The sequence below is a fragment of the Armigeres subalbatus genome, chromosome 1 (genome assembly GCF_024139115.2).
Source record: "Armigeres subalbatus isolate Guangzhou_Male chromosome 1, GZ_Asu_2, whole genome shotgun sequence".
NCBI lineage: Eukaryota > Metazoa > Arthropoda > Insecta > Diptera > Culicidae > Armigeres > Armigeres subalbatus.
Window position 1 is genome coordinate 96,365,060 of NC_085139.1, and position 27,130 is coordinate 96,392,189.

General features: G+C 39.2%; 2 protein-coding genes across 2 annotated transcripts in view; both read right to left on the bottom strand.

Annotated features, from left to right (window-relative positions):
- The window catches only part of LOC134225780 (ATP-binding cassette sub-family G member 5), a 77,517-nt gene that overhangs the window by 19,023 nt on the left and 31,364 nt on the right, over positions 1-27,130 (bottom strand). The window lies entirely within an intron of this gene.
- On the bottom strand, positions 346-20,790 carry LOC134203203 (uncharacterized). The gene is made up of 2 exons (XM_062678088.1): positions 20,208-20,790; positions 346-2,327 (listed from the first exon to the last, which is right to left on the bottom strand). Exons 1-2 carry the CDS (start codon positions 20,451-20,453, stop codon positions 402-404), a joined length of 2,172 nt encoding a protein of 723 aa, XP_062534072.1. The 5' UTR covers positions 20,454-20,790; the 3' UTR covers positions 346-401.

The window sequence follows — 27,130 nt, forward strand, 5'->3', positions numbered from 1 at the left end:
CAGAACAGATGACATTCTGATTCAATTAATGCTTAATACTACTTGGTAAAATGCATTTTTTCATAGGTGGGTCGCGACACATATAGAATTTTGCTAGGTGGGTCGCATACCCAAAGGTTTGGGAAGCTCTGCTCTACCGGTTATCGATTCCTACGTTTCGTATAAGTAATTGGACATAACACCTTGAAGATGATACTTCGCCAAAGCATTTGTAATAAATAATCAAATTTAGGTTTGAAATTTTGAACAAAGCTCTTAAATGATTGCTGCTACCAACAAAACAGAAGGGATTTAGCTTGTCATCATACAAGAAGCACAATCCACCATACAACGAACATCAAGCTATTAATATAAATAACACTAGTCAAGTCTTTCACTTTATTCAAATAAGAATAAGATAATCACGGCCCATTCTGGTTCAGATAGAGCATCATATCGATTTCCTCCTCTCGCAGCACAGCGCGCTTCTTGAGGAAGTCCCGCTGCTCGCCGGTTCGTTCGCCGGTGAAACGCAGCTTCATATCATCACAGGCCGCTGGAATGTTCAGTACCCGCTGGCAGAGCTTCTTCAGCAGGGGGAATGCATTTTCGTTGCGCCAGTACGTCAACACATCGATCGGCGCCTCCAGCTTAACGTCCACGTACTGTCGGATTTCGTCGTCCACCACGTCGGCCGGCTCCACCTCCAGCGAGGCGTCCATAAACTCGTAGAACTTGGTTTCCTTCCGGATTTCGACGTTGCTTTTCTCGCCGCTGGAGTAGAGCTTGGTCAGGTTCAGCTGATCGATTCCTGCCTTGTCGCGCCGCAGATGTGCCTTTACGATGGCCAACGTTTCGTTGCGTTCCTCTTCCGAGAGGAAACGTAAACCCTTAAAGTTGGGATCTAGGAATACAGCTATCTTATGATAATCGTGCAGCTTCAAGCTTTGCTTGATCTGCATCTGGAATGCTTCTTTAATAGTCTTCAAGTTATCATCGTCAGTTTCCTCCACTCGAAAGTGTCGCTCGAGCTTCTTTTTCCAAAGCACTACCTCGGTGATCGTTACGTTACCGTCCGAGACAAGACTTCGGATTGGTTCCTTGAATGGCGCCAGAATTTTCTTCATAGCGTCTTCCTCTTCGTCATCTTCCGCGAGGAAGATCTTCTCCACATACTGCTCGCTGTTGAATTTGAACATGTCCATGATTTTCTTCATGATTCCCCAAAGGGCGGTCACCACACACGGTATCAGCTCAAAGTCGTCGCTTCGGACGTCCAGCTTGGCACCATAGATCAACTTCAGGGGTTCGTTGTGTTCTTTCTCTATCATGTCGGTGATAATCGAGGGAAGTCCTTCCACGAAGGATTTCAAGTCTTCCACAGGCACAGTCTTAACGTTTATTTTGCGAAAATAGTAGTCTTCCGCGACGGTATAGGAGTTGATCGTTGCGAATGTTTTGCCTACAACTTCGTTGCGGAACAGGTTGAAGCTGTAGCTGAGATCACAGTCCACGAGAGCTTGGTTCAACTGGATCCGTGCTTGCTGGTAGATTGTGGGTAGGATCTGATCCATCAGTCTCGTGCGGTCAGCCAGGAACGTCACGTCCTGCTGTCCATAGTAAACGCCTATGTTGACCAGCATTTGAGCAAATGTGCGGAAGCTGTGGCTTTCGAAGAGATCCACGCTGCTGAGATCTTTGTACAGGAAGCAGGCTTGTTGCCGAACCAGATCGTCAACCACGTTCTGAGGCATGACGGTTGTTTGGAATGACGATCGCGATGAGGTAGATCCGACGGCCGTGGCCGCTTTCGTCGGGAGATTCCTGGAAGCTGGCGGTTGTTGTTCGATCTTCACCTCAACGCCGGACGGTAGTTTGATCTTGCATTTGTGCCTGAGAAGTGATCCGGTGCCGGTGCTAGCTTTGTGCAGGACCAACCAGCCGCATTCCAGACATCGAACGTAGTTCTGCTTGACGCCTTTGTAGTACATGGGCATATATCGGGCCCAGGTGCTGTTGTTGTTGTGATGCTTCCGGTAGACCAGGTCCGGATCCTTCTCGGCGATCTTCTGCTCCAGCATGTCCTTCGTGAGGATATTCATGGGAACGGGTTTGAACAGTTGATCGGACAGCTGGTACGCCAGGTTACCCATCTGCTGTTGCAGCTGGAGAGCTTTCTGCTGCGACGTACTACTAAAGTGATGTTTCCGAAAGGTGGGTTCCTCCAAGGAACGCGAGTGGGTTTTGATTTCGATTTCCGGTTCGTGTGGGACGTCATCGTCGTTGGAGAAGTCCTCTAGGACGTGAGCAAGCGTGCTGTTGGCATCGAGGGAGACTTCCGAGTCGGGCTGTGGAATGGAATAAAATTGCGGGATAATAGCAATAGGCTTCCTCGATAGGAAGTGAGTGGAGCGTGTTGTGGTGACGCGGTGTGAACATAGTTAGATACGAAAAGATTTTTATGCATTTCCAACGGACGTCCCCAGATACCCCAAAGTTTCAAGAAAAATCATAAAAATCGAATTCCAAATGGTCCAATGGCTATGACTGAAATAGACCTTACAAATCTGACGCAACATAGGTACTTGGTTAAATGTTTTTTATCTGTTGAAGGTGTTGTTCACTCGCAGAATGTGATTTTCGCCTGTCGGAGAGGATTCCGCCGAAAATCCAAAGAATATTCTGTCGGGAATTTCGACGGAAATGTAGCGAGGATTCCGACAGGAAGCCGGAAAAGATTCATTTAAGTAAAGTATTCCGATGGAAATCCGGAAGGGATGCCGACGGACATCCAGAGAGGTTTACGTCGGGAATCCGGAAAGGATTCAGACGAGAATCCGAAGAGGATTCAGACGAGAATCCGAAGATTAGTACGACGGGAATACTAAGAAGATTCTAACGGAAACTACGGGAGAGGATACCGACGCGAATCTGAAGAGCATTCCGACCTTCTTTTCGGCGAGAATCCCGAGAAGATTCCGATGAGAAGCTGGAGAGGATTCCAACGGGAATCTGGAGGATTCAGACAGGAATCTGGAGCAAATTTCGTTGGGATTCCGGAGATACTTCCGTCGCGAATCCGAAGAACACTCCATCGGGAACCCGAAGAGGATTCTGGAAGGACTCCAACTGGAATCAGGAAAAGATTCTAACTGGAATCTGCAGAGAATTTCGACGGAAATCCGGAAAGGACTCCGATGGAAATCCGCAGAGGATCCTGACGAAAATCCGGAGAGGATTCCGACGAAAATTTTGAGAGGTTTTCGTCGGGAATCCGGAGATGATTTTGAATCCTTTAAATAATTACGACGGGAATGCTAGGAAGATTCTGTCGAGAGTGACGAGAGAGGATACCGACGCGAATCCGAAGAGGATTCCGACCTTGTTTCAGGCGGGAACCTGGACATAATTCTGAGAAAAATACGGATTCCGACGGGAATCTGGAGCGGATTTCGTTGGGATTCCGGAGAGAATTTCGTCGAGAATCCGGGGAACATTCCATCGAGAATCCGAAAAGGATTCCGCTGGAAATCCGATAGTGATTCTGCCGCGAATATGGAGAGGATTCCGACGGGAATCCGGAAAGGATTCTAACTAAAATCCGTAAAGAATTCCGACAGGAATCCGGAAAGGATTCCGACGGAAATCCATAGAGGATTTCATCGGTAATCCGGAGAAGGTTCCGCCGTGAATCCGAATAGGGGATTTCGACGAGAATGTGGAGAGGATTCCTTTGCAAATCCGGTAAGAATTCCAACTGGAATCCGGAAAGAATTCTAACTGAAATCCGGAAAGGATTCCGACGGAAATCCGAAGAGGATTCTGACGGAAATCCAGGGAGGAAGAGAATCCCTAGAAGAATTCAGAGAAGATTCCGATGGGTAGTTGTAGAGGATTCTGATAAGAATCTGGATAGTATTCTGAAGGGAATTCGGATTAGATTTCAACGGGGATCCAGAGAGGATTCCGACGGGAATCTGGTACGGATTTCGTTGGAATTCCGGAAACAAATCTGAAGAGGATTGAGACAGTAATTTGAAGGAAATTCCAAAGGGAATCCATAGAGGATCGCGAAGTGTATTACCACGGGACTCCAGAGAGGATTTCGACGGGAATCTGAGAAGGATTCCGAAAGCAATATAAAATGGTTTCCGACGGAAATCCTAAGAAGATTCTGGCGAAAATTCAAAGAGGATTTCAAAAGAAATATGAGTAGAATTTTGACCGCAATCCGAACAAGATTACGATTAGAATTTGAAGAGCGTAGGGAATCCGAAGATGATTTCGACTGAAATACTGAATAAATTTTGACGAGGGATCCGGGGAGGATTCCGAGGGAATTCCAGAGAGCATACCGACGGGAATCCGAAGAGAATTATCCATGAGATTCCGACGAGAATCCGGAAAAGAGTCTATCGGGAATCCGGAGAAAATTCCGACGAAATTCCAGGGACGATTCTGACACAAATCCTAAGACGATTTTAAGGGGGAATACGGGAAAAGTCAACAGATAATCCGAGGAGAATTGCGATGATATTCCGGAGAGGATACCGACTGAATTCCAGAAAAGATCAGGACGAGTTTTGGGAGAAGATCCCGAAAACAGTTCGGAGAGAACTCCGATGGATATCCAGAATCCAGAGAGGATTTCGGCGAAAATCACGAGAGAGTTTTGACTCGAATCCCGAGAGGATTTCAGCGGAAGGATTCCGATGGGAATCCGGAGAGGATTCCGACAAATATCCAGCAAGGATATCGGCAGGAATCTGGATCGAATTCTGACGGAAATCAGAAGGGAATCACAATGCGAATCCGGAGAGTCTTTTGACTAAAAATCGGAGAAAACTTCGATGAGAATCTTGAGATGTTTCCGACGGAAATCCAGAGAGGAAACTTCCGCCGGATTTCCGTAGGAATCGTTTCCGCATTTCCGTTGAAATCCTTCCAGGTTTCCCGTTGAAATCCTGCCCGAATTCTCGTTGGAATCACGACAGAATATCCATCGGAGTCATCTCCGGACTTCGGTAGGAATTTTTACCGGGTTCTCTTAAGGGGCTTTACCCCGTTAAGCATGATATAAATAACATCCTATGATATAAAGAAGGCAGAATTATGCCTAACGTCCATTATGCCTAACGTCCGTTATGCCTGACGTCCATTATGCCTAACGTACTTATGCCTAACGTCGCGGACCCCTCTTTGGGATCCCCTCGGGATTCCCTTCGGAATAATGTTCGGAATCTTTCCCGGATCCCCAACGGTGATCTTTCTGGATTCCTGGCGGATTCTTTTCCGAAATCCCGGCAAAACCCTTACTGAATTTTCGTCAGAATCCTATCCGGATTCTCCTCGAGGTCCTCTCCGGATCACGGTCTGTATCCCCGGAGTTTACCTTAGGAACCCTCCCCATATTGCCTTAAAAATCATCCCCGAATTCCAAACGGAGTTCATCCCGGATTAAAAAAAGAATTCTCCCCGAAATTCTTTCTGGATTTCCGTCGGTATGTTTTCCGGATCCCCTTTAGTATACTCTCCGGATTCCCGTCGATATCATGTCGGAATTCCTCCGGATTCCCGTACGATTCCGACATGTTTTTTTTTTTAATGGAATATTAAGTTCAACACAGACGGGATTCCGGAGAGGATCCCAACTGAAATCCGGAGTGAATTCTAACGAGAATACGAAGGGAATCCGAAGAGAGGATTCTGACGAGTCCAGAGAGGGTTTCGGCGAGAGTCCGGAGAGGATTCGATAGGAACCTGGAGAGGTTTCCGATTCGAATCCGGAGTAATTCCGATTGGAATCAGGAGAGAATTGGGACGAATCGACGCTTCCGACGAGATCCCAAAAAATATTGCAACGGGAATCCGAAACAAAAATGCCGTCGAGATTCCCGAGAAGATTCCGACTGGAATATGAAGAGGATTCCGACAACGTGAACCCGGATAGGGTACGGTAATCTGGAGAAGATTCTGAAGAGCACCTGGAGAAACTCCTACGGAAATCCGAAAATGATTCCCATGGGAAAAAGGTTCCGACAGGAATCCGGAAAATGTTTTGGCTGGAACCCGGAATAAATTCTGACGGAAATATAAAGAACGTTCCGACGAAAGTCTGAAGAGGATTACGAATCCGGAGATGATTACGACGGATATCATAACAGGATTTCCGATCTTAGGAAATCCAGAGAAGATTCCGACGGAAATCTGGATAGAATTCCGACAAGAGTCCTTACATGATTCTGTTGGGAATTCGGAGAGGATTCCGACGGGAGTCTGACGAGATTTCTTAGGGAAACCTTTGTAGGATTCTGAGTGGAAGGCGTTGTGTTTTTTCGTAAGGATTCCGGGAGGATGTTGAGGAGAATCATGGGATGATAAAATCCCCACACAGAGAAACTGAAGTCTCACTTAGATCAAAAAGCAATCAAAATCATCGTCACGGAAACATTATTGCCCAATGCACTGTGATTGGACAATCGGCAACTAGATGGCGTTAGTGAGCAAACATCAAACACAAGCAAAATCGATGGAAGCGCCATCGGTGGCCGATCGACCACCTACAAAAAATTAAATCTACCGTTGAAAAGGTGAACGATGGAACATGAGTTGAGTGAGACGTCTGTTTCTCTGGGATCCCGATAATATGAGCATTGAACATTTTGCCTATTTTTGCCTTTCTCGTAAAACAAAGTTGTACCAAAAGGCTATCATTTCACTCCAAAATTGAACTTTCTATAGAAGTCTCGGAGACCCATGATGTTATATACCAATCGACTCAGCTCGTCGAGCGGAACAAATGTCTGTCTGTCCGTGTGTATGTGTGTGTGCACACGGGAACCGAAAAACATTAGCCACTTTTTAAAAACAAGTTACATTCGACAGAGAATAAAGCGTAGTTGATCACTATTGAATTTCACAACGATTGCGCATTCCAAAAACAAATCTAAATAATGAAATAGTTATGAAGCATAGTAATTAAGTTGTAGCATGCCATAAAATGCCTTGAAGTATCAACCCATGCAAGTTCTTCTACTCGATTTAGTACACGATTTTAGCACAACAATTGCAAAACAAGCTTTGATTGCATGCATGTTATTGCGAGAAGATTGAAAAATTCGAACCGGGGTCCGACGGTCGACTGTCGGAAAGCTGGTAAAATTTTTTGGTTTATTTTTTCGGTGTGAATGTTGATTATTAAAATCAACGGGAATATGCAACTTTAAACGAGTGTTACATGCCGCTATATTTTTTAAACAAGTTTTATGATACTTTGAAGGCATTTTGTGATATATTTATGTGATTTTGAAACATTTTAGATTTCTCGAATATTCTTGATATCAAGAAATATCAACACTTTTCGTACAGTGCATGCCGTTTTGAAGTTTCCGACACTCAGTCTGCTTCTTCTTCTTTGCTCCGCAAAATTAGAATTTTTCTCCTTTCTAGCAAAACGACGCATAACTCCATAACGTTTCTGCAGCTTTCTGGTACAATAAAAAAGTTCGCATGAAACGCGCACGCTAATAATACTTTACTTAGTGATTTTAAAATTAATATCACAAATTATTCAGCATTTCAAGGAGTTTCCCGATAATGCATTTCATTGTTTGATTTGGTTGTTTAATAATCCACGAGAAAGACACAATCACTGCTAGGTGGGCCAATCTGGGTTTTTCTATTCCAAATAACTTTTCTTGAAAGTGAAAAAGTCGTGGAAAGGAAAGGATTGCTGCCTTTCATAGCTTGGAGACCAATCTTCATAGGATCGAATCGGATTAAACATTTTAATTTACAAAGTAATCTTTGTATGTATAAGCTGGTGCAGTCTGTTCCCCGAACCGAATAAAAAGAAAACAGCATTCTGCACTCTATTTGGTTACAAAAGATGCAATAATTATGAAAAATGGTACAGGAACCCTGATTTTTAATTTTAAAATATAGAATCAGTCATGTTTCACGTGTTTGAATGGCTGTATTTCAGTTCAGTATTTTAAATCTAATAAGACTTTTAGAATGTGTATACGCATGATTGGATTAAATAACATCATTGTCTACAAGTCAATATTGAATACAATCATACTACGATTTAATTGCATCACTCACGAAATTTGACATTTTCTCTGCGTGTTTTCATCTATTTTTGTTATGTATGTACTCGCTGGACTTTTGCAATACCCTCGTATGTCTAAGACTACGTTCAGACTGGTGATATAGCCACTTGATATAGAGCATCTTGACATCAGTGTTTGTACATCTAGTTTTCACTGGAAATAATGCATATGGCATCTCATGTCAAGATTCGCTATATCAAGTGATATAGCTCATAATCTGAACGTACTATAACGCTTTTTTTTTGGTTATCTGTCCTATTCAAAATATTGCGAGAAAAGAGAAAAATTCTAATTTTGCGGTGCAAAGAAGAAAAAGCAGACTGAGTGTCGGAAACTTCAAAATGGTATGCACTGTACGAAAAGTGTTGATATTTATCGATATCAAGAATATTCGAGAAATCTAAAATGTTTCCAAATCACATAAATATATGACAAAATGCCTTCAAAGTATTATAAAACTTGTTTAAAAAATATAGCGGCATGTAACACTCGTTTAAAGTTGCATATTCCCGTTGATTTTAAAAATCAACATTCACACCGAAAAAATAAAACAAAATTTTTTACCGTGCAACAAGTGATTTGACGTTTGCGGAACAGCTTTCTGACAGTCGACCGTCGGACCCCGGTTCGAATTTTTCAATCTTCTCGCAATAATATGACGGTGAAAGTAACAACTTATCGAATTTGCACAGACATTTGTCTGTGGAATTTGTTTTGCCCAGCTGCATTGACTAATTAAAAAGCAATGTTCTTACCCTTCAAAACACAATAAGCATTTGTTGAAATTGTGAAACAATGGTTCTTAAAGTAAAAGATGTCTTTTATCACAAGAGATGTCATAGAACAATATTTAACGTACATTCAATTTCGTGTCGCCCAATAAGCGTATTTTACCATAATTATCAAATAAGTGAATAATTGAGAAAAAAATTATACGTACGTATGGTTTGTAGTATGAAAAGATTTTAGAACTCATTTCCAAACCCTAATTTCCAATAGATACAAACGTAAAAAAATTTAATGTTATTTATTTTTAAGATTTCTAATACTTTTTTGGCAAAGCAGGGGCTTAATGATATGTAAGATACACTGGGGGAAGTGGAAAAAGGGGGTAAGTATAAAAATGGACTCGAAAAATTGTAATTGTACATACTTTACAGTTTTTACCACACCATAACATTGTGCAAGAATATATTTTGATGCCCACACTAATACTATATTATAATTTTGTATAATACATACACTAACACGGTTAACGCTTGAATTGTCATTTAAGGTTTCGCGAGAAGTTAATTTTTGCATTCATAATATCAATTCTCATTTGCACACACTGTCCTTTTTTTCAGTGAATTTAATTAACAATACAATTAAACTAACCACATTCAGTTTGTTGTGGTTTGTACCATGAAAGCAAATAATTTAAAGATCTTACACTTACCCCTGGTATCAAACACTGTGGGGAAAGTGGAAAATGTTCTGATCACGCAATTTTTTCCTTCCCTCCAGGCCCCAGGGTTTATCTTGATAGCTGTGAATCTTAATATGTTCCTTGTTTGTTTACATTGTAATTTCAGCGGTGATTGGACTAATGTACATAAGAAAACACCTGATTAATCCACCTATCGGTATTAATGCCTTTCACATGGTTTACATATGAAAAAAATGTATGAGAAAGAAAAAATAGCACCATTTGGTGAATATATTCCATAATTCACATTTACATATATTTATAGCAAGTTTTGCCGTTGAATGCAATTTTTTGTGCGAACAAATTGGTTAAGGACAAGTGCTTAAAAATAGGAGATAATTTAGTACGTGTTTTGCGCACACACATACATACAAACACGCACACACAGACATCAACTCAATTCGTTAAACCAAGTTGATTCGTTTATAACCCTGTAAGCCTCATTTTCCCTATGAAAAATTCATCTTTGGGGCGAACCTATAGATTTTACGTACACTTAATTTTAGTGAAGGCAAAACCAGCCCTACACTAGCTATTACGAGAATTTCTTGGGGACCTATTCCGTTAAGCCAATGAAATTATTCAACAAAAGATACTCAGAGCAATTACCGTTTTGATTTTAGTTATATGTAACTACTCATCACAAATTTCAAGAAACCAAAATGGTATGAATTACCGCACAGTTGGTGCAAAATTGACTGTTTTTGATAGCCCATTTTAATTGAATGCATTTAAATCATTTAAACTGGTTTTACACTAATTCAAACATACATAAAGTACATTCTAAAAAAAATGCATAATGCGAATCCATATAGGTGACAATTCGTTGAAAACTAAGTAAAACACATATCCATAACCCCACTCTAACTTAACCTCACGTTGAGATTAAACAATGAGAGCGATTCCAAGCAACAGCATCAAAATTTAAGAAAATTTTTAATTCATGATTTTCTATTGAGTTGAAACTTTGCACAGTTTTTCAATTTCATCTAAATCGTCATTTTTCGATATCAAATCTTCATATTGAGTCACGACTAACTTTTCAAATGAAATGTATGTGAAAATGGTTCAAAAATATTTAAAAAGCTGCACAGCAAAAACGGAATGTTCGATTGTTATGATTTTTTCAGCAAAGTTAGACAACTAAATGGTGATTCTTAAGAAAATGTGCACAGTAAAAAAAAAATTTTTTTGCCTTTAAAAATATCATTTTTGTCACAAAAACTCAAATATCTCAAAACCCTATCTTTTTCGAACGTAATTTTTTAGGGAAAACGGTCCATTATATTAGCTATCTACCATAAAAATTTGGTGATGGTAAACTAATAAACAAAAAAGTTATGACATTTCAAACATTTCACAATTTTCACATATAGTAAACAAAAAAAATTTCCGTGTATTTTTTTTCAAGAATCGCAGTTTGATGCTGATTTTATTGTTAAGGGCCTTGCGTGAGTTAAACAAGTTGTTTGTATGATATTCCATATTTATGTATTCATCGATATTATGTATATTATATGTATAAATATTATATGTATAAATAAATAAAAATGAATTAATATTATCCTAAGTATTAAATTAAATGTGGCAGTTACACAATGTTGTTATAGAAACTCTAAGAGTTTTGGGTTTGAATTTTGGTATGGGTTATGATATCATGAAAACAGTTTATTAATACTTATTTTTTATTTATTTTTATTCAAATTTTTTAAAATATCGAACACTTTTGAATTATTGTGCTGATAATAATTCAAAAGTGTTCGATATAGTTTGAGTATAGTTTTGCTTTAATTTTATTTTCCGACAATGGAATGAAACAGTGAAATTTTTGGGTTCCTTGGATCGTTTTCGCGTTATTAAATTGCTCGCTGAGCTCTGAAGCCTTTATTTTGTACTCTTCAGTAGTAGTAAAACAAAATGATAATTTGGTTAAATCTTTTTCTTTTCTACGATTTGACCAATCAAAAAGTTCTTTCGCAGTTTTAATTGGATGCTCACGTTCTTTGGCTAAACTTGCTCTTGTGGCCATGCGCTTTATTGTTCCTCCAATAGCATCACAAGGACCTTTGCCATGTGATGTAGCAAACAAATGCCATTCTGTATCAATTCCGTACATTGATTTAAATTGACATAGGCTCGAAAAATTCTTACGATTTTTGTACTGCGACGCTGCTCCATCAGACATGAAATATATCTTTTTGACTTCTTTATGCTTATCAACGCGTAAAAGTTAATCATTTTTTCAATGAACAAGTTTACGGATACTGAATCGTGTCTTAAATCTTCGGAAATTATAATAAAACTTAAGTGTTCAATTTGCGTACTTCCATTAAAATAAATAACGAATGGATGAATTGTAGCTTGTTGTACGTTCCAGTGATGGGACTGCACTTCATCTTGCAATACAAAGCTGTAATTTTCAGAAAAATCACAAATGACTAAAAATTCACCATTTTGTAATGTATTTTTCGTATTTTTTAAAAAGCTGGATTGTTCTGTTTTAATGAAATGGTGAGGGATTAAACTTTCTAATTTCAAGCAAAAATATGACACAAACTCATCTACAGGTTTTACAATAGTTTCTAGGTCACACCTATCCGTGGTCACCCATTGCTCAAATGATAACTGATCAATATATTTTTCTTCAAACTCAGCGAATAAAGTATTTTCCAATGATGAAGAATCTGGACAATCCGAACAAGATCGTAGATAGCAATTTGATGTTGTATTTTCACACAAAAGACTACCAGTTAACATTTTAATATCCTTTGTTAAATTGATTCTTTTCAAACTATGTAAAATAAGATTAATATTCTCATGGGTTGTGCACACACACATTATGTGTTCCTGAATTGGAAAGAAGCTTACATTGCCTTGGCCGAAGGCTTGCAAATGAGGAAAAACCTATTTTAATATTATCGTGAATTTCCTTGAAGCGTGTGTACGCTTCTTTCAAAGTCGTCATCATTAATCGTTTTTGGATTGCTTGACGCTTTCCATCTTTTTACTGATACATAATCTTTTGACCAGGCATGGCTCGACTTACTTCATCATCTTCAAAATATTGAACTACTATTTCTTTTGTCTCATCTGTTAATGCAGTACTAGACCTAGTATTTTTGGTTGAAAGACAGTTATTCTTCAATTGTTTTGCCTCTTTTACTGTATTTCTATTGGTTTTGAACTCATCAATGGCATCCTGAATAGACCACGAACTTGGCAGCATCGACAAAATCAATAATTTTTCTTTCCTTGTCGTGGCTGCATTCGAGAACCTTTCCTTCATATTTATAATTACCTCATCGTAGTCTGTATTTTCCACATCATCAGGTCCTAATTTGAAGAGGTTTCTTCGTACAGCTTCGTTTATTTCACGGTATTTTTCTCCGGGTAATAAACGTAGTCCATCTTACTCCATTTAATCAGAGTCACTTTTATCCCAGCTATGCCCTCGTTAAAGCGTTCGATGTTGACCTTTTGGATACACTCATCTTCCGATTGATTTGTTGAAACAGATTTCGCTGATGGTACGGTGGCAAGGCTCTCAGCACTTAATACTTCTGGTAATTCCTCAGTTGTTGTCGATACATCTGGCAATTCCTCAGTTGCTGTCGTTTTCGAACTTCCTGCGCTCTGCTCAACCGATGATATACAGATTGCTCTTTTGTCAACGTTTAGACGGCAGGACGTGCAAATGCGTAAATTTGTATTCAATGTGGACATTGGAGCATAACCAGTCGCTTTCAGTTTATCTATGGTGCTTTCGGTGAGATTTCGTAACTCTTTTGAACACTTTTTTCCATCAAACGGCCTACAACAGTTGAGAAAGCGGCTACTCATGTTGTTCGTAATATTTTAATAAACAAAATCACTTTTAAGTTTTTACTGACTAGTTTGGTGTCATTTGCTTGACTGAAGAAAAAAATTACTATAAGATCTTTAACAACCTTAGTAGTAGTAATTTTTTTGCTTTTTCGTGAGCATTGTCATGGTATGTACCTATCATGCATTTGTTGTTGTTGAAGATACCCGTTTCCTCCCGATCATAAAGTCTATTCTCTAAGAGGTATATTTTTTGCAGGTAAACTATAGACGTACACGTGTATATAAATCTTTGATTTTGCAGCTTTTGTCTTAAAAATAACATTTCTGATATGTTTCTATCAACGTTATTATCAAAAGGTTTCAACACTATTAAAAGAATTTTTCGCCAGTCACGTGCAATGAAAATTATGACACTATCAATACTTTTGATCACAACACTGGATCGTGTCTAAGTTTCTTATAGATGCTATGAATAATTAAATCAAAATATCATGAAAACAACTTGTTTAAATCACGTCCCTTAACAATAAAATCTGCATCAAACTGCAATTCTCGAAATAACTTACACAGAAAAAATTTTTTTACTAAATGTGAAAATTGTGAAATGTTTGAAATGTCATAACTTTTTTGTTTATTAGTTTACCATCACCAAATTTTTATGGTAGATAGCTAATATAATGGACCGTTTTCCTAAAAAATTACGTTCGAAAAAAGATAGGGTTTTGAGATATTTGAGTTTTTGTGACAAAATGATATTTTTAAAGGCAAAAAAATTTTTTTTACTGTGCACATTTTCTTAAGAATCACCATTTAGTTGTCTAACTTTGCTGAAAAAATCATAACAATCGAACATTCCGTTTTTGCTGTGCAGCTTTTTAAATATTTTTGAACCATTTTCACATACACCCTTTTGAAAAGTTAGTCGTGACTCAATATGAAGATTTGATATCGAAAAATGACGATTTAGATGAAATTGAAAAACTGTGCAGAGTTTCAAATATTTTCGAAATGGTCGCTCAGGATCGACTGACATGCCCCCGTGGAATGCCTCAAGAGTAGCCGAAGCCGAACGTCAAGGACTAGACACAGAGTACACTGTGAAAAACGCATAATGCGAATCCATATAGGTAACATACACAAAGTACATTGTAAAAAAAAAAACGCATAATGTGAATCCATATAGGTGACAATTTGTTGAAAAAAAACTAAGTAAAAAAACATTTTCATAACCCCACTCTTATTCAACCTCAAGTTGAGATTAAACAAGAGTAGCTGAAGCCAAACATCAAAGACGAAACACAGATTACACTTTGAAAAACGTATAATACGAATCCATATAGGTGACAAATACAAAGTACATAGTAAAAACCCAGATTAATCCACCTAACGGTGATGGTGCCTTTCTCGCGCAAAAAGGTAATAAATGTAGCCTTTACGCTTACACCTCGATGATGTACAAGAAAGGCAAAACAGTTACACCGTCTAATGTTATGATAGAAAATTTACACTAGTAGACGACAGATGGCGCTGCCAAAAGTTTCTCGAATTTCCTATGTTCGAATTTTGACTTTCGGACAATTTCATAGTACTATGAAACTGAACGAAGAGCATACTTACGCCTAAATGCGTGCAACACGAGCATCTTTATAGTGCGATGAAACTCTTAATGGGAAGCCACGGATAAAATATTCATAGATGCAAGGCATTTTTCATAACACATTATTGTTCTATGTGACTATGTCTCATCACTATTTTAATATTATCTATTTTTGCAATTTGCAATTATTATGAAATTCAATAGTGATCAACAGCGTTTTAGTCTCTGTCGGATGCAACTTGTTGCAAAAAAATCGGTTGAGAGTTTCTATGTGAAAATTTGGCTAATGTTTTTTTATGGCATTTTGTGCACACACACACGCACACACATACACACACACACACGCACACACGGACAGACAGACATTTGTTCAGCTCATCGAGCTGAGTCGAATGGTATATAACACTATGGGTCTCCGGGACTTCTATCAAAAGTTTGAATTTGGAGTGAAATGATAGCCTTTCGGTACAACTTAGTTGTACGAGAAAGGCAAAAAACGCATAATGCGAATCCATATAGGTGAAAATTTGTTGAAAAACTAAGTAAAAAAGATTCATAATCCCACCCTTATTCAACCTCAAGTTGAGATTAAACAAGAGTAGCCAAAGCCGAACGTCAAAGACGAGACACAGAGTACACTGTGAAAACGCATAATGCGAATCCATATAGGTGACAATTTGGTGAAAACTAAGTAAAACACATATTCATAACCCCACTCTTATTTAACCTCACGTAGAGATTGAACAAGAGTAGCCGTAGCCAAACGTCAAGGACGAGACACAGAGTACACTGTGAAAAACGCATAATGCGAATCCATATAGGTAACATACACAAAGCACATTGTAAAAAACGCATAATGCGAATCCATATAGGTGACAATTTGTTGAAAACTAATTAAAACACATATTCATAACCCTACTCTTATTTAACCTCACGATGAGGTTGAATAAGAGTAGCCGATTATCTCGGAGAAGTAAAAAGTCAACTACGCCATATCTCTGGTTAGCGCAACGAGGGCTAAAATACTGTGAAGGGGACCCTGGTGCTTCACAGGCTCCGTTTGCGGTTAGGTTCTTATTAGACCCCCCTAACCATTCATTCGTAGGCACGGTAAGCATAAAGCCGCATCACACCGAGAATTAGGGGTCACCTGTATGGTGGACTTTTACCACTGGAACAGGCAATCCGTAATGTTATTCTTAGCCAGATAACCAGTTGCCGACACCACACGGCTATCTAGGCTGTTCGTGGAGAGAAGTTGACATTGACTTTACGTCAACTCTCAATGTGGCCGAACAGCCGTACAAGCCTGATTTTTTGACATAACTTATAAGGTTATTTCGTTACGTGTACTTTTGTATCAGTGGAGAACACTCAACGGCTGCAGGTGTTCATTACCAGATGCCTGCGGTATATAATTCGGGCCTGGTGGCCTCACAACTGGATCTCAAACAACGAGCTCCATCGTCGTTGTAACCAGAGGCCGATAGCAACAGAAATTCGGGATCGGAAGTGGGGCTGGGTCAGAGGCAGACCCAGAGGCTTATGGCGGCGAAGCCTAAATAAAGAAATAAAAGAAGTCGACCGAAATCTAACCTGGCAACAGGTTAAAGCGATAGCCGGGCAACGCTCGTGACACTGCCTTTCTCGGATTTAGCCAAGACACCAACCTTATATGACGCTTACATAGCTCGATTCCATTTTATTAATAACTTTTAAACGCAATGGTCGATCGTTATCAAATTCAATAGTGATCAACTAGGGTTTGTCCCCTGTCGAATGCAACTTGTTGCGAGAAAATCGGTTAAGAATTACTATATGAAAAAGTGGCTAATGTTTTTCGGTTTTCGTGTACACACACACACACATACACACGGACAGACAGACATTTGTTCAGCTCGACGAGCTGAGTCGATTGGTATATAACATCATCAGTCTCCAAGACTTCTTTAAAAAGTTCGATTTTGGAGTGAAATGATAGCCTTTCGGTACAACTTTGTTGTACGAGAAAGGAAAAACATGGTGTCTTAGAAAATTAACTGATCCATCGAAGCAAACCTGAGATTCCAAAAAATTAAACTCCAGATTGTCTAGTAGAAAACCTATAATTTATGAGCATTGGAAAAAACCCAGATTAATCCACCTACAGTGAGGTTTTGACCCTTCCTTTTTTACAGACTCCAGTATTTAAAACGAGATAAAACTACTTAGCTTCCCACGGCGATTTACCGTGAAAGTGACAAAATAATTGCCTACCCAAAGGCGGATGTCATGGGTTGAGTGACAACTCAACGAATGATAACGTACTGTACTTCATGCTGCCTATCTATAAGGCGCTCGTCGGATTGAATAGCGATTGTGACATGGTTAGTAACTATCGTAACGTTGGTTGCAAATATTGTACTCGTAATTTCCAGAGACCTCGATATTAATTAATCCAGAACTAACTAAATCAGTCATTGATCTGAGCGAAACTCAATAGCGTTCAATAATAACATATATTTCGCCTTAAAGATGCCTAATTTGGTAAAACTAAACTTGTTTAATACCTTAAAAATGAGTGAGAATTATATGGTAGTAAATTTCAGAACTTGCACACATACGCACACACATGCATATAAGTGGCCTATTAGTGTCTCAAAATATGCTCACATTTGCTATCTAGCTTCCACTGAAGAAATTTTTGAAATCCCTTTCAACTTTTACGTTTTTGCTTTTCTGAGAAGATTTTTTTGTACATGCTTCTATATGTTCCTCAATTAAAATCATTTGTTTCTTAGAAACAAATCAGAAAAATAGGCATATTTCCATATCATATCATAATTATATTTTAAATATCAAAGTGAAATTATAGACACTTCCGAAGGAAGGGTCAACAAGGTGTTATTTGATACGCGAGAATGTAAAAGGACTCAACAGTAAACTGGCTTTGGAAACCCAATACAAACTTCCATGTCAGAGGTGCCGGCTCATGCAACAGCTGATTGGCAAACTCCTGGGAGGAGGCCCGTAAAAAATGCAACAACTTTTTTCGATGCCCATACTAAGGTCAGGTCAATCTAAATCATAGTTTAAATAAAAAATTCAAGCATTTAATCTAGAGAGTTGTTAATGATTTGTTTCCATTCGTCCGCGCTATGTGCGTTTTAAGAAAAATTTCTCCGCAGAACGTTTTATAATTTATAAGTCAAAAATTGCAATGACTAATAATAATAATGTTCGCCTTCCTTTCGAAATCTAATTAAATAAAAGAATTATTCTTGCGACTAGAATTTATCCAAAGGCTTTTGTATGTATATTAAATCATGTTCACTTTTGCATGACATAAATATAAATTCGCACAAGGGACTACGATATTCAAAGTTAGTACAACTTAAATAACAAATTTTCAGCATAACGCCGTTCTACAACACCATTATTGTATGGGGGATCATAATGGGTTAAATTGTTTTCGTCTGCTGGTTTGCTGTTTGCTTTTCCACTTTGTTGATCACGACATCACGTCACGAAAGTGACTATCAGATTCAAAACATTTTCGTCCGCTCGATTTGCGAGGGTGTGAGTTATCCAGAATGAGAAAGAGAGAGTGAGATTATGAGAGAGAACAAGCACTCACTCTCTGAATCAGGAGAGTTTTTTTTCTCGGAGATTATTACCGTTAAGTATCAAAACAAACCACCGGCTCTCACTCATTTGTTATATTAATCACACGCATAAACATCTCGGACAAAATCATTATTTTTGTTTATGTCATAGCTTTACACTGTTTTCCCATAATTTCACATGATTAGTTCAAGTTCACCTATTTCTAAAGCTTCTCCTTAAATGTTAAACGGCAATCTGTTTAGTTTCTACTGCAACTAAAACCTGTGTTTCTGTTCGTTCGAAAAAGCATATATGACTTACTCAAACCACAGACAAACAGACATAACACTCGTCAAATTTCCATCGTTCACTGATTTACAGGTCAATTTAAATAATCGTTAGTTGGCCAATCGATCACTTGTGGCGCGCGCATCGGATTTGCTTGAGTTTGACGTTTGCTCAATACCGCCATCTGGTTCGTGATTTGCCCAACTAACTGAAATCAACAGATGTCGTTAGTGTTTGAACGACGATGAATTTGATGAGTGAATGTTCAATGTGTTATGTCTGTTTGTCTGTGCTCAAACATTACATAAAATTCTGATTTTTATTTATAAATTTTTGACCCAATCGCAATGCTTGATTCATTGAAATCTACATAATGTAATTTGTGAAATCATTCTGTTTTCACCAAAATGCATAAGATAAATCCAATAGTGGATCCCTTGCACCAAATCTATACTTTATTTTGCTTACCTTGAGGTTGTAACTGAAAGCTCTTCAATTTATATTTATTTGCGAATATCATTAGATCTAGACACGAACTATTGGAACACCATCGTAACTATTGGTACAAAGGCTAGCAAAAAATGAGGAATATTATTATAACTTTTCCGATATAGCGGAAACTCCCACAGTTTTATTCTGTTTAGTGTTGTGACACGTAAACTAATTGGTTGTCAACGTGGGTTCAATTCGTATATTCTTTAAAAACTATACTACCGCAGCTATAGGAACGCCCACAACAATCGGACCGTTTGCCCTATCACTTCCCAGAAATTTCATTTCTGATAGCAATACATAATCAGTAGAAATTGCCGAATTGCGAAAGCACTGATTGATAATTTTTGATCAAAAGATACACGTCTCAACATTGTTTATTCATTATACAGGGAAAAGTTTCCTGAAGTAGACCTGCAGTGAATAAAGCTGTACGGAGCAAACATTCGACGTGATAGAATTATGTTTTCACTCAATTCAATATTCGAGAGAGCTTCTTCTTAAAGTCGAGACGTCAACCACTGACGGAAACTCTCTGTTTTCGATTCACGAATCAAATTCAGAGAGTGAGGTATCCCACTGTTGGCCACTTGTTAGCGTTTCTTCTCACTGAAGTGGTTATTCATCCCTTCATTCTGCACCGTGTCTCATCATCCACAACGCCAGCACACAACACATAAAAAAACCGTGCGAAACAAACCGGATAATGTTCGTTGTACGGCAACTACTTGTTCGTTCGTTTCCTCGCTTACTTTCACAGCTTTTTTTGCACGACGTCAGCCATCTTGGAACGGCAAATCGACCACGTCACGAATCACGCTCCACTCACCCACCACCCAACCCCCGCCGTCATACTTACGTGAATGTACGTGTCATTAGCTTCCTCCTTGATTTGATTAACTCCGACCGGCATGTAGACCATTACGGCCGACGGTGACTGATTAGTGCTGGTACGAACGCTCCGGTCCTTACTGTCACGCCTCGCCGCTCCTCCTTCAATGCTTTTGCTCCGAAAGTTACGTGCCGTAACCACCGCTGCTCCATCGTCCGCCAAGGTGGTGGACGAAGGCGATGACTGCGTTGGCTGATGATCGCGACGAATCATCTTCCTTGTTCTTGTTCTCCCTGCAGCAAGTCACGAACCGTTCGCAGCAGCAGTAAGTTCGATGGCACACCGCGGAAACAACCACAAGTCCAGTCTTTGCGATTTGCCGTTCCTCTTCCGCAGCATCGGCGGCAGGTCTCGCATGTCCAGTTCTCGGCTTCCCTTCCCCACACACTGTCCTCCTGTTTTTGTCACGCACGCACACTGATTCCGATGCAGCACAGCAGGAAACTGGCCCTCACACTTCTACACAGAACAACCGTAAGCTTTGGGCAGAACGTTTTTCGGTGCGACCACTGCGACGACACGACCATTCCAGCACGCTCCCTCCGATCGACTGACTGGCCGTGAGAGAGTGAACGCGGAAAGAACTCTGCACTGGGCTAAACTAAACTGCGGCCGGACGAACGGTGTGTGAGGTGAGAGTCACGTTTTCCGCGCGCACAACCCACTCCGGCACCCCTTCATCCGCGCGTTCCCTTCCCATACGAGAATCCACCATCACAATCACGTTCCTCTCTGGGGCTGATGCCACTGCCCAGGTACACGCGAAGCACGCAATTACACGAAGCATCGAACTCACAAAGCTTTCAAAAGACCGGTAAAACATGAAAGATGCTATGGTTGAAGTTTTTTGCTGCCATTCGTTCCGACCACTTGGTGAGACGGATCCGTTCAGATGAACCTGAAAAAAAGGTGACGTTGCGCTGAGAGGTACGAGGATGTGGGTCTAGACGAGCGAGGTAAGCGATTTTGATTCTTCAGAATGGTAGCAGCACAATGAATTAAAGGAAAAAAATCGAGTTGTTTTGGCTTCACAGTTGAAACGAGCGGGGAAGTACCTAAGGTGGATTGTTGGATAGAAGGAGCACGAATGCGAGTGTGAAATAATTTCTTCGAGATTGCTTTGAAGAAGCGCTGCCAGACATTTTTGTAAAGCTTTTGGCGTACATCTATCTCCGTTGCACAAATCGAGGCTCATGCAATTATATTGAAATCCATCTTTATGAATTACCTACCTCAAAAACTTCAGAAGCTTAACAAGTAAAGTATTGCAGCACGAATTCAATTTAGATGTGTTGAATAATTGAGATTTATGCATTTGAACCACACAGATTAATCCACCTTGTGATAGTGGAAACATCTTGCAGTTATGGTGCAGTTCGGATTCGGCAAAGGAGTATCGAAGATGGATGCAATTCAAACAGTACCCGAGAGTGCTGCACAATAGTAACAACATACGTAAAGATTGCGTTCAATAGCGTTCAATAGATTAAAAGTCATCGCAATAGCGCTGCAAAGAATGTGTCACTAACGGAGATGGCGAGACACTTTAATAAGTGGAGATGTCAGCGTTGGCGACGGAGATGAAAGGCATGATCGAGAGCATGAGCGGAGTTAAGCAACTGCAAGGAGATTCAGAAGGAGAGCATGCGGTTACATCGAAATGGTTACTGAAGCACTTGGGAGTGATTATGGACGTCCAGCAAAATTTCAATAACCAAACCACATCGACCACGCCAACGAATAGTCGACGAAGGTTATAGCTGCGATAGCTAAACGTCGGCGGTCCAAGAAGCAGCACGAGGCGTCTACTACCTAGTGTCTCATCATCGATATTGCAATATGGAGTTCCTGATTGAGATACTGTGCTGAAACCCAGGCGAAATAGTAGAAGGTTGCAAAGTCCATTCCAAATAAAGGCCATACGATTCATGAACGCATGCACAACGATATTGTCGGTGGTATTATGCGTTACCGGGATGGTGCCTATCTCGAATGCTATCAGCGAAAAGACACTATCGCATAGGTTCGGGCATGCTACTTCACCGTTGTGCCCGGGTTACGAGACGCCGGGGTACGTGATCTTCGAATGTCTAATGTTTGAGGCAGTTCGAAGTTTGAATCAGAAAAATGTTGCAAATATCAGAAGAGACAACCGACTGACGTAAAACAGTTTGGTGCATTGAGGAATGTAGTGCCGTTATGCATAAATATTATGAGATGATTCATTTGATTTCTTATGTCACTCGTTTCAAACGGAACGGAACTCAAAATATGAAAATTGTTGGATACGACAATTTAGAATTTTCACTTTAAAAACAACGTCAGCTGCTCGATTATGTGCCGCTGATATGCTAGTGTTTATACTTTGGAAAAAATCCTATCAACTTTTTCGCGAACAGTTCACAGTTAAATGTTTTTTTTAGAGTGAGATAGCCGAAAATTCTACATGAAATCTATTTCCAGTCGCCAATACCGTACTTCTCCCGAACTTAATGATGGTTCTGAAAAGAACCTATATTTTAAATAATTTCAACAACTATCAGTAAACCACTTAATAATTTGAATCTGCCTTAAACAACATTATTATAGGAGATCTAAATGATCAAGAGGAAAAGTTTAGAACGAAACCAAACCAGTCAGAGTTTTATACAGAGAAAAGTTTGTTATGGTCTGCATGTTTCGGAGATTAAACTGTTTAAGTAAGCTGTAGAATGCCCTTTTCGCATTTAGAGGTGTGCGCGGGTCTGATATTCATCGACGGTGGCGTTTGTCAGATTTTTGGTCAGCGGCGGCGGCGTTTTCGGCGTCACGCCGAAAGCCATCTTAGCCGCCGGCGGCGTGAATCGGCGTGGTGATTTTTTTTATTACGTTTCTATAAGATTTTTTTTGCATTTTTTCGGGATATTTTCAAGACTTTTTTTTACAAAGGAAGAATTTTTTGAATTTCGCATGAAAAATCTAATGAACTTCTCCATGAAACTCTATAAGGAAAATAATCTCGGAGCTTCCATGCAAACTACTTTGAAGTTTCGAAAAATCTTTAGAATTCCCACAAAATTTGCATGAGAAACTTCAAAATTTCCACGAGAAATTGTTTTTAACTTCTACAGGAAAATCATCGGAAAGTTGAGCATTCTTTGAAATTCACACAGACAATTCTTTATAATTGTAGAAGAGTGCTACTGGTAGGTGGGTGTTTTAACGCTGGCCTTCTCAGTCTAGAGGATTAGTTTGGCATGGCCAACGATACAACAGTAAATTCTTAAGTGTTTCCACGGGATACTCTAAGAAGTTTCCAAGGAAAATTATCTGGAATATTAACCAGAAAATATCCGGAATTTTAATGGAAACTTCTTTAGAATTTTATGAGGAGGATTGTTCAAAATGTAGATTTCAATCAAAAAAATCTTTGGATTTCAACGGAAAATTGCTCGGAATTATTGGATTCCGGGAAATTGTTTGTACAGTAGATGTTCGATAACTGAAAGTCATTTAACTGCAATGTTTTTAAGAGCAATTCGATAGTTACATCAGTTCTGCAGTTATGGGACAGATGAAATTCAAAACGATTTCAAAGTCGATGATAGCTGCATTGCACTGCACAATCAGGTACACTTCTATTGCATTTGACGTCGTCTAACAATCGTTTGACGTCTAGAATGCATCGCAGTTATCGAACGGAATTTGCTAACTGAAACGAAAACATGTTGCAGTAATCAAACGACTAGTGCATTGTCCATTCGAAATTCTTGGGAAATTCAATTGGCCGAAAACGACAAACGGCCAAACTGGTAGTTTGGCCGAAAAAGTCGTTTGCCCTAACAGGTCGTTTGGCCGAAATGATCGTTTAGCCGAATAGGTCATCAGCCCGAAAATTCCGTTTGGTCGAAATGGTCGTTTGACAGAATGGGCCAAATGAGAATAACTGAACGGGTAATTTAGTCAAAACAATCATCCGTCATGACATTTACGGCAAAAACGCCTTTTTGTAAAACGACCGTCGAACGATATTTCGTAACCTCTCTACCTTTTAAGTCGATACTGGCATTAAAGCCAAAAGTCATCTAACCAAATCCCATTAAGCCGAATTGAACGAAACTGTTATCAGGACGAAAATGGTTTGACCAAAGGCGACTGAAAGCGATATATAGCTGAAATGGACATTCAGCTGAACTGGTATTTTGGTCGAATAATAATCATTTAACCGAATAGATCATTTGACCGAAAATGCTGTTTGGTAAGAATGGCTATTTGTCCCGGAAATGTCCTTTCTGCAAAACAACTCTTTCGGCCAAACGGCATTTTCTGTCAAATGACCTAGTCGGCTAATCGTCATTTTGGCAAAATGATCAATTCATCCGAATGACAATTTTCACAGAAGGTTCCAGAAAGGACATTTTTGGGCCAAATGGCTCTTTTTGCCAAATGACAATTTTTACTGAAAGACATTTTTGGTCAGATGATCTATTCGGCCAAATTACTTTTTCGACCGAACGGCATTTTCAGCCAAATAACCTGCTGGGGCAAACAACTTTTCACAATTCCGGCCAAATGTTACTTTTGGCTGTACGTCGGCCAAACTACATTTTCGCTCAAAGCAGTTTTGACCTGATAACAGTTTCCGTCTTAAACGTTTAGTTTTGCTAAATGGTACTTAGCAGGATGTCTTTTGGTCTTAAGGCCAGTATAGACTTAAAAGTAGAGAGGCTACGGAATTTTGTTCAATGGTCAATTGACAAAAAGGCCATTTTGCGAAACGAATGGCCATTTTTGACTATATTATTTGATGTTTGGCCATTTCAGCTAAACGGCATTTTCGGCCAACAATTGTTTCGGCCAGACGACATGTTAGGGCAAACGGATTTTTCGGCCAAATTACCAGTTCGGCCGTCTGTCGGTCCGGTTTCGGTCAATAGAATTTCCCAAACATTTCTTATCGAAAATAGAAAAAAATTTCTTAAGAAATCAATAAAAAAATCTTTAAAACTTCCGACCATTTTCCGTTGATTTAAAAATAAACAAAGCCAAACTAGCCGACTAGTAATGAACTTATCCCTTCCAAAAATTACTCTAATCTATATACATAAAATGAATTTCTGTTTGTCTGTCTGTGAAAATTTTTATGCAGAGGTTTTTGGGGCCGGGGAAGGTTCTTAAGATAGTTCGACACCTTTCCATTTTTTTGTAAAGGGGGGCTCCCATACAAATGGAACAGAAATTGCTACAAAACTCGAGAGCTAATCAGAGAATAAATCAATTTTAAGCGAAATGAAGTTCGTCGGGTCTGCTAGTGACGGATAAAAAACCTAGCCATCTTAATCAATCTATATTGAGGAAGTCAATGTTAAAGCATCCATTTTACCAGCCACAATTGTCTATGTAAATTTCAAAGAATACTCAACAGAAACTCAATAGGAACTTTCCGCGGATATTCTGAATATTTTCCTATAGAAAGGGAACAACTTCCCTTGAAAACTTTGAAGAGATTATTCTGATGTAAATTCCAAACAATTTTCCTTGGTAAATCCAAAGAGTTCTCAAAACTTGAAAGTAGTTCCCGTGAAAAATCTGAAAATAATTTCCAAATGATTATTCTAGAAAAACTTGAAGAATTTTAAGGGGAAGTTCATCAAATTTTTAGGTGAAATTCAAAAAATCCTCCCGTTAATGTCTTGAAAATATCCAAAATGACCGATTCAGTTCAACGACACTTTCGACCAAATGTTTACTTGTTTGGCATTTGAATGAAAATACATATCAGAGAGTTAGTTCTGAAAATGTATTGCGAGAGTTCGGCTATGTGCCCGGTGCTGAGAATTTGGTTTCATCAGTACCCGCTGCGGATGACGACGGAGGTCCTTCGTAGCCAGCGCCGTAGCGTGTGGTTGGCCAAGTTGGCCCCCGCCAAGGGCGCCAGGCCTTTAGGAGGCGCCGAATTCCAGAATTGAAATATAGGAAATATAGGAAATGATGACAAATCTCATCAAGGTTTTTTTTACGCGGTTGGATGGATATCACTTGAATTTTCTTTGATTTGTTTGTAATTTGTTTGGTGAGGGTAATTCATTGTTTTATTGGTGATGAGGGTCTCAATCGGCTAAAAAACCTTGATAAATTCTCTAATTTATCGGTTCAAAGTGTTTCAGATTCAAGCTTTTAACAGACATTTCCCTCGGGGACTACATCCGCAATCAACCGTTTGACTTATTTTCGAAAGGACTTTTTCCATCAATAATTGATACAGGTAACAGAACGTAGGCTCAGGGAGCATCTTCACTGACTACTTTTTATAATTTACTTGATGGAAAAGGAAGTGAAAATAGAAAGGAACAGGAAATATAAATTAAAAGAAGATTGGAACAAGTTTATGGGGAAGAATCCCTAGATGAGGACTTCAACACGCCAAAGGCAAAACATATATACTTTAAAAAACGCGTATAATTTTTGTTCGTGATTAAGAAATCTAAGCCGTTTCCAAGTAATAGATACTCGGATGTAGTGATAGTTTGTTTGTTGTAATTTGAAAAAAATTCGGACCATAACGATCGCACTTGATCCTGTGAAATTTTCGATTAATTTAAACAGACAATTGTATAAGTGTGAAAATTTTTTGGCCTAACCAATTCAACCAATGCTACCAAACTACTCTACGAATTGATATATTTTGATCCGAATAAGCCCGAAGTTGTCTTTTTTTATACGACTTGCTCAAATCGCTATTCTTACCTTACACTAATTCTCTCCAAGTTGAATTAGCTAGGGAAATACAGCTTTGGCAGGTTGTGTTCTATTATTGGCAGGGGGTTTTTGTCAACATAATTTTATGTAATTTGGCCACAATACTCTTTGATATGCAAAGAATGCTTAGGCCAAATTTGAGCCTAGTCAGT